At 36.5% G+C, this 12,627-nt stretch overlaps 1 protein-coding gene across 1 annotated transcript; it reads right to left on the bottom strand.

Moving 5' to 3' along the window:
- Nucleotides 1-7,182: 7,182 nt before the first annotated feature.
- On the bottom strand, nt 7,183-9,073 carry LOC113701091 (uncharacterized). The gene has a single exon (XM_027221581.2). The coding sequence runs from the start codon at nt 8,792-8,794 to the stop codon at nt 7,568-7,570; it is 1,227 nt and encodes a 408-aa protein (XP_027077382.1). The 5' UTR covers nt 8,795-9,073; the 3' UTR covers nt 7,183-7,567.
- Nucleotides 9,074-12,627: the final 3,554 nt, after the last annotated feature.

Here is a 12,627-nt window from a genome sequence, read left to right as displayed (position 1 = left end):
AACTAAGCAAAATCTATCCCAGTAAAGGAAGAAAAGAAAAAGTTTTCTTGCTTTCTTTATATTTTTCTGTGGACATCTCTTTCCAACGTCTAAGCACACTGTCAACAATCATTAAATAGAACATTCGGCACCAAACCCAAAAAAATTAAAACATTCGACAGTAACCAATTCGGCCAGCCCCTCCTGGGCAGCTCAATTGGTCACGAAAGCTCCTAGCAGCATCCGTTGTCCATCTCCTCCATCAGGGATCGAGTCCCAGGGTTATCGTGCCCAAGGAGATAAGACCTCTCCTTTCAGGCCGGAGGGGGATTAGTCGGGCCGCAACCTGGATATCCCCTCCGTCAGAAAAAAAAAAAAAAAAGAAAAAAAATTTAGGCCCAAGTTGTTCAGCCAAACGACCACGGAGACTGGTGGTGCAATGGCTGCCCGGACAGGGTACATTTAAGGTCAACGTGTGGTCACCATCCAAACCTGGACAAATTATTGGCCCTGGTACGTTGAACCTAGATTCCAACTACACATCCAAAATTCAGAATTCAACTCTCAGAATATGGAGACTAGTTTTGTGTTTCCTTGCCATCACTATAATAGACATCCCATTCATCCGCACAGCAACTGCTTTAGATCCTTCTTACCAAGACTCCGCAGCCACCACCTTCGACTACCATCACCAAATGACAAGATGCATCAATGTCAATTCCACTTCCATTATTGTGCCATTATAGAAGCACTATCTCGGATTTGGTCATGTCAGTTGGGTAGTATTTCACTAAGTTAAGTTGATGGACTTTCTATCTTTTGCATGCTTATCAACTTCATGTCAAATTGTGCAAATGACGACCAAAACGTCTTCATGTACAGATGCCAAGAGAAAATGCATATCGCGACATGAGGAGTTTGTTTAAACTTCTGCACATAGATAGTACCCTTTTCAGCCATGATTTTATTAATTCTAGATATCAATACACATCTAGAATTCACTAAGAATGCATATCCCGAAAGAAGTTGGTGAGGGCATAACTTCACCATGCAAATTTTTGCATATTATATGGCAGGCTTATGATGTTCTAGATTGATAAAAGATATCTTTCAAGTTGTTAAAGTACACTATCGATGTTGGAGGCATGAGTTTGAATCTTTTCATCTTTAAGGATAAAGGATTGTCTGTTACAATTTTTTCTATTATACTCTTGTTACATAATCTATCTCATTAACATGTGTCTTATGCAATAATAAAATTTTTAAATATCTCTCTGATAACATAGAAGTGTGTACCAGAAGACCCAAGCCAATTCCTAAATTGCATCTTAAAGAATGGAACCCTCACCACTTTTATTTTTTAATACAAATAATACTAATATTATTAGTACATCAATATTTACTGTTGTGAAACTGGAATTTAGGACCATCTGCTCTGGAGCACCAAGTGTGTTTAGATATGTAATTATATGAAAAAAATATTTTACGTATTTCACAAATATATTTTTCAATCACATTTTTATCTTCAAATCATATTTTTATTTCATATATGTGATGTTATAAAACGTACTACAGTGATTATTTTGAAAAAAAAAATAAAAAAATCTTCTATTTAAACACACTAACCACTTGATTAAAGTCTTATTGTGCAAATTTTGTAGGTAGTAGAAAACAAAAGTTACTTAATGCTAGAGCTTTTAACGAACCAAAATGTTTATGAATAGGTTCGTGTTCGGCTTGTTTAAGTTCAAAAAAGGTTCGGTGTATAATAAATGAATTGAGTTTGAACACAATATTAGATTCGTTTGATAATCGAGGCAAACACAAATATGTTCATAAATTATTTGAATATGTTCATGAGCACATATTTTATTATAAAAAAATAAAATATACAAGTATAAGTACATTTAATATTATTAAACATATGCATATATGCCTCATGTTTTCCTTTGGAAAAATTAATTATATGAAAAAATAGTATTATTTATTTTCTAAAATAAAGAATATAATTAAACTTATTCTAATTTATGTATTATTTGTATAAAATATAATTAAATCATTTTTAAACTCGAATTTAAGTTCGAATTCGACTCATTTAGTTTAATGAGCCAAGCTCGACTTCGAACTTGAATATCTATACAAAATAACGAATTGAATTCGAACAATATTTCTAACTCATTTAATGTCCAATCAATCTTGAACCTTATTTATTATACAAATAGAGTTTGAACACCAGTTTGATTCAATTTGTTTAAAACTCTACTTAATGTACACTGGTGGATTTGGTTGTAGTGTCGGAGACACAACAGCTAAGGATGCAAGGCCCTAGTAGAAAGAGCTAAGCAACTGAATGAGAAAGGGTCCAGCCTAGGGATGCAATCGAACCAAAATACGAGTAACTCAATTAAAAGCTTGACTCACATTCGCTCAAAATCGAATGCGAGTCAAGCACGAGTAGCTGGATAATTATTCAAGCAAAATTTGAGTATTGATATTTCAAGTTCGATGGCTCGTCAAGCCTTACTGAGCACAAAGTAATTAATTAAAAATTATATATTTAGTTATTACAATTTTACTTTTTTAGGTTTGGAAGTTGTATCAATTATTAGAATTACTCTTTCAGTCGAGTTAAGTATTCGACCTCGATCATACTCGCAAGAAAATCGAGTATAATAGAGTCGATCTCGAGTTTTCAAACCATTTTTCGAATTCGAGTTCGAACTCCATTTCTGCTACTCCCGTCTACTATTGAGTCGAGTTCGATTATAGCAATACTCGGTCTCGATTTGACTCGACTACATCCCTAAGTCCAACAAGCAGGTTTGAACCGCGATTCGGTTCGGTTGGTATTGCTTGGCAAAACTCACCCATCATTTACACGTGCCATAGGAGCAACTGCCGGTGATGGCACGTGAAACAAGAGTCCCCGCCGGTGAGCATCACGTGACTGTTCATAACGGTCAATTCAGCTTAAGTGACCGTTGGCAGCAATTAATTATCCTAAAATGCCGTGCACAAACAATTATTGCATATCGTAAGATCAAAAAAAAGAAAAGAAACCATGCATATCGAGCAATTCCAACCAGGTCAAAAGACAAAAGAGAATCTACTTTTACTTCCTATTATAGGGATTCAACATTAATTTTCATATTCCGTTCCTCCGAATATTAATGGATCCAACAAGAAAGAAATGGTAGACCAACTTCATGTTAATGGATCCAAGGTTAAGGTCTGGTCTTCGTTCAAAATCAAATTTCATGGAAGACCAACTTTCCGTTGAAATATTAATGCAAAATTCCTTAAGATTGGTACAAAATTTTGTGCTGCCAAAGCAATTGAGTAGGGAAGACAGGTCCTCCCAATCAGGAATTTGTTAGAGCTAGAAAGAACTGGATGTGGGCTCTGTGACATTTTAATTATTAAGACTAAGAATGTGATTAGCGTGAAATGATTAGGAAGAACGCTCCTTAACAGAGGCTTCCCTCTGGTAAAAAACCTTTTTATGCTAGGAAAAGGACCTTTTTTTATGCTAGTATGCGATATGGCTTGGAGCTAAAATGATGGTGTCAAGGTACCGCAATTAGAGAAAAAGTGGAGCATTATAATTACTCTGTTAGCTTGACTAATTATTTGCTGTAGTGAGCAGACTCCCACCAATCTAAAAGCCAAATATGGAGGCGTCTTGCTTAACATATCAACGGGCAAAAATGGTTCATGATTTACCAACGGAATCATATGATTGAATGTTGTTAACTCCGATGGGTGAATATCAAAGCCACAGAATTTTCCTCTCTGTATAAATTATGGTCTGCATGTCTTTCCATTTGGATGCTTCCAAGTGGCCCCAAAGTACTTTTAATTTTGTGATCATGGTTGATGCCTTTCTCGTTAGTTCGGTGTTTGAAAGAGATATTACTTGCTCCTCCCCCCGAAAAAAAAAAGAAAAAGAAAAAAGAAGAGACGAGATATTTCGGTGCTTTTAGTCGCAGCCGCTCCTTGGACATTATATTGTTCTAACTTCTAAGCGAGGCTCGAGAATGTCTTCTTCGAAATAGTGGATCTAACCATATCTAGTTTTAGTCGAAAAAGAAAATGATTAATCTTGTATACACTGCGACAGTGTACAAACTATCACCGTTAGATATATGATATATGTGTAAAATTTAAATTTGATATTCAAATTTTGTTCACGTACCATTCATCCAACAGTGATAGTGTATACATTGACAGTGTATATAAATTTTACTCAAAGAAAATAGTCATGTTTGAATAGGAGATTATTTTCAAAAAATTAATTTGAATAATAATGTAATATTTTTTGTGATGTAATATAAAAAATACAATTAAAAAATATATTTATAATGTAAATAAAATAATATTTAAAAAAATTAGGCATAATTAATATCAGTATGCTAGTATCACTCAAAAAAAAAAAGAGTTTGCTAGTAAGTAGTACCTGCTACCTTTTGCCAAAAGAATAATACCTGATTCATACATCATCTACTTGTGGTGGCGATCACTGTTATAATGTAAAGATTGAAAACACTTATTTTATTCTATATTACTTTGTTATGTCAAAAGAGATTTCTCTTTAGTCTGCTCGTTTCTTTTCTTCTCTTCCTTGTTATTTTGCTCACCCTGTCTACAATCAGTATTCCTGTAATCAAGCTTGCTATACGAAAAGAAATTCTCAGACACTCGCCAATTGCCTAGAGATTTGATGCCTGCTCCAACTAGATCGAGATGTTAATTTTGTAGTGGTAGAGAGAAGGGTTAATAATGCTTTGTTCCCCTGAATTTATAGGGTGATAACACTCTTTATCATCTTGTATTTTAAAAATATATATGCAACACGTGTGACAAATAAAAAGTCACAATAAAATCATACTTTTATTACAAACATAAATAAAATGCCAACAATGACTACATCATTTTATCACAATAAAATATCATTTTGTTAATTTTAAATTACAATAAAATATATACATGCATATTAGTATCATAATATACTATATATAGGACGAGGGTAGGACGCGAGTGGAGTCCTATTTAAATCGATGTTACATTATACATAAATCTACATAATAGGTTAATTAAATCGCTGTCCAATACTACACATCATATAGTAGTAGAATATTTTGATGAATATATAATTTAAAAAATACAACAAACTAAAAGTTGACCATTTAAAAAAAAGAAGAAGATTGGGGATAATTTGAAAAGAAGAATATATATATATATATATATATATATATATGTCAAAATTAAAAGTATAAATATAATTTACTCAGGGTAAAATATATATATTTTTGAAGTTTAGGTGATAGATAAATGTTAATGCCCATAAAGAGCAACTTAAAGAACCCCAACCAAACAAGATCAACAATTGAAAGAGGGCAAACTTTTTAACTGCTACGAGAAGCTGTATAGTAAGAGCCACTGGCCATTTGGTCCAGTGGTCATCACCATTAAAGGTGATGCTGGAGGTCAGGGGTTCAATCCCTGCCTCCCACAAATTTGCCACAATTTGTGACGGTCTTAATTGACCTTCATCGATGGAGTCTGTACTCACATCGAACCCCTTCCCCTTAGACTAGGCTAGATTAGGTTATAGGACATCTATCGTTTCGACAAAAAAAAAAAAAAGAGAAGCTGTATAGTAAGAGCAGTAAACTCCCGGTAGAATCATTTCTTCCTCGAGTACAACCCCAAAAAAAAAAAAGGGAGATTACCTCGTTGTTCTGTCTTTCAAAAGCTAAACCCGGGGACGGGACGGGAGGAGACTGGGCAGCGGAGGAGCCCGGGGGGGGTGGGGGTGGGGGCGTGGGTGTTGTTTGTATCGTTGTCAGGTTTTTCTTTTCTTTCCCTACCCTTTTCCACCTTGTGAATAGTGGATAGTGGAGAGCCCATCCCCTCCCCCAGACGACAGTTTTATCCTTTTTTTTTTAATTTTCTGTTTCCCAATTCCAAGGAAATTATACACATATCTCCATCGAATTCTCCGTCTCTGGCATCAAACTCAAATTTTGCAGTTTCTCAAAAGAATAGACGTTAGGCAGACATAATTTCCTTTTCACTTGCTATTGAGACCCGTCTAATCAAATTCACGCCATTGTTCATTTCATACCTGAGAAAGGGAAAGTAACAAGATGAAGAATTCATGATAGACAAAAAAGTTTGGAAAAGCTAAAAGAACAAAAACCGCACGCACATCTGAGTTGCAAGTGCGTATACATTCAAATGATAAAATAAAAATTGCATTGAATTATATCGATGATGTCAATTATCAAAAATAAATTTTGTTAAAGCATAATAAAGTGAAAATCTCTTCGGTCCAAAACGAAGAGGAGGCTACTGACTGCTCCAGTCAGTGCTACAATCTGCCAAAAACAGGCACACAAATAACTCCGAAACCCCACATATCGCCCCAACAGCAAGACAACGTATTCAATTCATGCATTCATTCATTCATGGTTGGGCTGAGAGGCTGGGAACAAACGAAGCCGTTGCTGCTGTGGCTTATTTCAGAAGCAAAAATTGGCCAGAGTCCCACCTTCCACCAGCCAGTTGCAATTGATTTGAGCTGATTCATTCAACCCCAAAAAATGTATATATGTATATATACATTCATTCATTGGTTTCAATTTTTCCAAGCCGGGGCACACACTCTCTGCCTGTGTCTCAGGTTCGGGGGTGAGTCTGACAAGTGACGACAACAACGTCTTTCTGCTCGCCCCAAAAAGAAAAAAGAAGCACACGTGCGCTGCCCCATTCGAGTCCTGTGCCATTTGATTTCTTTCCCATTGATCCGCTACAACCCAGAAACGTACAAACGAAAAACCACAAAATTTCAAAGGGGGAAAAGAAAATATGGTTCGTCGTGGTTTTGGCAAATTTCAATAGCTTCTTAGCTGTGAGCACGATAAACATGATGGGAGTAGTAATTATCTCTCTCTTTTGCCGACGCTAATACTACTACTCTTTTTATCATCCATATTATCATAATATATTATTATTGTTAAGTGTAGTAGCTGTACAAAACTAGAGGAGCCGGAGGAGGAATGAGGAGTTGTTTCAAAATCAAAACACCACCAACCACCAACCAGTTTAGTTCCAACTTCCAAGCGAAGCGATCAAACACACACACACAACCTTCTTTCTTCTCTCGACGCTTGACCTCTGCCATCCATCCGTTCGTTAAAATAAAGAAGAAAAGATCAAATTTCATATGATTTCTTTTTGTTAAAATTCCACATACACTTTACAACAATTAATATCATCAAATCCTCCTCCTAATAGTAACGTAACCACTTTGATACATGCACCCCCACCCATTTTTCTGTGGAACCTAGCAAGTATTTGACAAGAAAATCGTTTGATACTCTACCTCTCATTTCTTTTCTTTTCTTTTTTCCGGAATTTTTATACTTTTCTTTTTCTCTCCTATACCCAAAAGAGGCAAAAGGCAAACCCGAGGTATTGAAAATCTCAAAAACCCAAAAAAAAAAAAAAGAAAAGAATCTCGACGTCTGCTGCCGATATGCCCCAGATTTTTTTTATAGTACAGAGGGCTTGGCTGTCCATCGTATCATGACGACGACCTGGAAACCGACTCAGCCAGTTTCCCAATTTTCTCCACCAACTCCGGAGACAACTTCTTAGCCGGTTTCCTCTCCTTCTCCGACCGGAAATCGAAACCCAGTGCTTCCGAAACTTCCTCAGAGCTCCACCCAGCTTTCCTCAGCGAATCCGAGAACCGATCCGCTTTCACCAGGAGAGCGTCCATGACCGCCTGATTATCCAACAAAACCATCTCCCCTCCCTCAAAGAACCCCGATGCTGACACCTGCACGATCTCTGACACGTCCGATTCGTCCCACCCTCCTTCCCTCAAAACCGACCCTATTTGCTCCACGTACTCCTCCACCCATTTCGGAATTTCCGACCTGGGCATCTCGAAGTACCTCTCCGGCGACGACGATGACGAGGACGACGAGTTCGAATTCCGCCGACGTCGATCCACGGCCGCGTCGCTCCAGAACTCCACCCATCTCGGCGTTCTGCCTCCGCCGGCGGCCAGAGCGTCCAGGCTTCTTCTCGAAAAGTTCGTCGACGACGACCCAGCTGACCTCTCACTCACGGATCGTTGTCTGGATAGAATCTGAGGGTCTGAGCTCTGGAACAGCGACGATTCCCTGTCGAAGAAGTCGGAGAGATCAAAACCGCAGCAGAAAATCCGATGCTCATCGACGTAGAAAATGGGATTCCCGGCCAAGCAAGGATTACAGGGAATGTAACAATGGTTAAAAATGGGGATCAAAAGCGGGGCCCGTTTCAGGGCATTTCTGGCGATCTTGAGCGCCTTTTCCGGGTCCGATGGCCTGGGCCCCCAAGATTTGGACCACAAAGAATTTCGGGCTATGTGAAAGGAGATAGCGGCGATAGGGAGATTAATAGAGGCCCGGAGCTGAAGACGAGACGGCCCGGCAGACCTCCAGTCCGGGAATCCAGGGCCCAGCGGCAACCCAGCTGAGAGAATAGCTTTAAGGTCAGGTGGAAAGCCAAACCCAAACTCCGCTTCGGCCCGTGCAAATTCGGATTCGCTCAAACCGGGTTGGACTTGAACACCCGAGTTCTTCAGATGGGTTAGCACTTTATCAGCTAAAGAAGTGAAGGAGAGGAGGCTGTTGCGCGGAGGGAGAGGCGTGGAGGGAGTCGAAGCGGAGGCAGCTGCGGCTGCTCTAGCGGAGAGCCGCCGGAGGCCCGCCACGTGGGCCGGGTTTAGACCGGTCATCCTCCGGTCTACGTCCACCATTGTCAGTGATAGTAAAGATGGGCTTTATGGGCCTCGGAGAAAGAAGGAAAATAAAGAAGAAGAAGACAAGAAGTAAACAAAAAATGAAGAATTTGTTCTGAGAATTTGTTCTGGGTTCGAGTTCTTGAAAGTTGGCAGGAGAATGGCTATTCCTTTTTTTTTTTTCTTTTTTTCTTTCTTTAAAACGAAAAACAAAAAACAAAAAACTTTGGGAAGACTAGAGACGAAGAAGAAAGAGTGATGATAATAGTGAAGTGGAAATGGAGGAGTTTTATGATTTATCATATGGGGCGGATGCAAAGAAAGCAGGGATACTTATAGGGAAGGGTAGTGGAGTGGGGCCCCGCTTTTAGATTTTGGTAATTGACATTTTGGTTGAAAGCAGAAAAAGATTAAAAAAAAATGATAACAAAACAAGCATGAATTGTTGTTTATGTTTGTGAATCATTTGATTGCTGCTGGGATTTTTATGGGAGTGACTAGTGAGTAATGACAGATTATTGTTAATGATCGATTTATTTATACGGGGATTTGATGGTTAAGATGGATTCTACTTTTATTTTTTATTTTTTTGGGGGTCTTCCACTCTTGAGGATGTGGACCGCTAAATTGATAATAATATGCGTGTGTATCTATTTGTTCTGCGAAGAAATAAAGGGGGGAAACCAAAAAAGGAAAAAGAAAAAGAGAGAAAAAGACGTTGGCAAACTACTTGCACACTGAAATGCATGCTCATGCTACTTGTTATGTAATTATTCGACTCCCTGTGGTCTAGTCTGTGGAAGGGAAATGCAACAATATTTTTAGCAAGGTTTTGAAACCCAAACCATTCATTGATCCAAAAAAATGAATGGGATAAGGGTCACTGGTTCAACCGTTGAACTGATCGTATTAACCTGTGATGTCATCAATATGTCATAAATATTATTAATATTTTTAATAATCTATTATAAATAATCTCACGTTCAAAAATACCCAAATATCTCCATAAATAAACACTTTAAATGTACAAATATGAGGAGATTTCTGTAAACATATCAAAACACATGCTATCATCACTTGTGCGCAAAACTAAAAATAAACTCCACATCATTTTACATTTCAAAAATTCCCCTATCCATGCGGTTGAAATTCAAAATCCCTCTTTAATCACAACAATTTCAACCGCAACTCATTTTTATATAATATAAGGATTCCATTTAGAAGTTGGAAATGAGGGGGAAAAAAGGGGGAATAAGAAGAAGCATACAACGGGTTATGAAGCTTATTATTGCCAAAAAAAATGTTTACTCAATCTTATGCAAAAAGGAAAAAGCAAGCAAATAATCAATCTGGTTAGATGAGAAGGCTTATACTAATACAATTTAAATATTTTTTAAATATAAATTTACAATATCATTCTATTGACATCGTTTGCATTGCAGCTTTTTTAAATTTTCGAAAATATTTACTGAATATGTTTTTCAACCATTTTTTTTTCTTGTATAGATTACATCTAGAAAAGAGTGCTTTAATATTATTTTATTATAAAAACTCCCAAAATGCGCAATCCAGATGAGCATTGTTTTGTGGTAAGATTGCCAAAGTAGTTTTGCCAAACATTACTTGCTCGATGAGTATCATAGTTGTAGTTGATTACGAAAATGAAAATGTGGAGACAGGGTCAATTTGAGAATAATATAAAATGATTTATAGATTTATATTATTAATGTGAGATTATTATTAATATTTCATATATTTTTAATCTTCCTAAATTATATGAGTACTGGTTTATATGATAAAAATTGAAACACTTAAAGGGCATTAACAAATAAATGAAATGCAAACTGATTGAACCGGACGGTTCAATTGGTTTAATTGAAAATTGATACACACTGATTTTTTAAACATATTCAAACCAAAAAGAAGGCCGGTCGGTCAATGATTCAACCGATCAGTCCAGAATGGGTTTTAAAACATTGATTTTTAATATTCTATTAGTATGATTCCAGATGAGCATTCATATTGCTTTAGTAAATCTTTAGGCTTTCTTTCCAAATTTTTTTTTATATAAAAGAGAGGAGTAAATCTTTGTGCTTCGAAACTTTATGCTACGGAGGGAAAGTAGTGAAAATATCAAGGTCAAGATAAATGTTTCCTTTCATTCGTTATCGCCAGTATAAATTGTGTGAATTAGAACGTGTGGGTAGGGGAACTACTAAAAATCATGAGAATTATGCTTCAAAGTGCAATTGGCATGAATGATTAATTCTTTCTTATCTAATGGCAGCAAGTGGTACAAATTTACTTACTTATTCTGGTCCACTTGTAGGATCTTTTAGAAATCGTGTACTCTCTCTCTCTCAAGTGTGTGTTTTTCCGCGTATATAGAAAGATTCTTTCTTCTTGCTGTCCGGCTGTTAAAAAAACAAAGAGAGAGAGAGAGAGAGAGAGAGAGAGAAGCAAGGAATGGAAATTACTATACAAAGATGCTAAAAGAAAAAATGAAAAAACTATTCCAGAAGCCAGCAAAACGTGAAGTATCTGGATCAGATCGAGGTGCTTGAGCATCAGTTCATACCAGTCTATTTATCTTCAAAAATACTTTGAATTGATTTAAAGATTTTGTATATCAACAAAACACCAAACACAGATGAAGTTTTACCTTTTTTTCTTTTGGTGGATTAGTTAGCAAGTGGAAGACAATAAACCAATTGCACTTATTCAATGGTAGCTTTAATTCAGCTCACAAAGTACGCACAATAGATTTCTTACTTCTTCTTCGTAGCTGTACCAAAAAATAGCCAATGAGACGCTACACCAAACAATGCCTTGCTACCACTTTCTTTGAACCTCAACTTCAATGGAAAAAATTCAAAGATGGAGATGTTAGGGCAATTATTTGATCTAGTCTAACATGATGTATACCTGCTAATTCTTAATACAATTTCTTTAGATTTTTCAACCTCTAAAATAGAATAGATTATGTTATAAGAATATTATTGTATCCAGAAAAAAAATAAATAAAGTACATTACATTTGGTGGTATTAATTATATATCTATATCTAGGTGACTATTTATACAAAACGAATCTCACTTTTGCTCAATAAATAAGTCGTTTGCTACTAGTACTTAATAGACGGCACATCAATTTTTTCTTATTATTATTATTCTTAAACGGATAAAGTAACTCGAGATAAAAAAAAAAAAAAAACATTTCGAAATTGAATCAAATGCGAAAAATCATTTCAATATTACGATCCTACATAAATGGTGTGCATTGTATGACCGATCAAAATGGTGTCGTTTTTCTGGGGGGACCTGTAACTACAACGTTTGGCTGTACTTGTGATTTCAACCGCCGGCCTCCATAATTTATTTCTGTTCTGTTTCGTTTAGGAGATGAAGTCACATGAAATCAAACAGTAGCCCTACTTTACTAAAATTCACGTATCTTCTTTTATTTTTATGTTTTGCCCGCCATGAATACCTTCCCACGAGTCACCGGTCAACCACCGTTTGCCTGCCAATTGAGAAGGTACCTCTCATGAGTTCATCATATTCATCACCGGCCTAAAATTAAAAAAACCCCAATTTCTTTGCAGTTACAAAGAATTTCAGAACCAGAATAAAAGTAAAATATATGGACCTCAGCTCTCCTCAATTTTCCTAGTGTCCATTCTATTGCGATCGAGCTAACTGCTAATAAATTAAGCTTGTGATTAGGAGTAACGGTCATGAATTCGAACCCAAGCACGTGATATAACGCTGACAACTTCATACATTTCCAGTTTTTAATCTTTTTTGATTGATAGTCATCTGCCAAGGTCTCGAGGAGAATATATATATATAT

The sequence above is a fragment of the Coffea arabica genome, chromosome 7e (assembly GCF_036785885.1).
Source record: "Coffea arabica cultivar ET-39 chromosome 7e, Coffea Arabica ET-39 HiFi, whole genome shotgun sequence".
NCBI lineage: Eukaryota > Viridiplantae > Streptophyta > Magnoliopsida > Gentianales > Rubiaceae > Coffea > Coffea arabica.
This window is presented reverse-complemented; position numbering and strand designations above follow the sequence as displayed.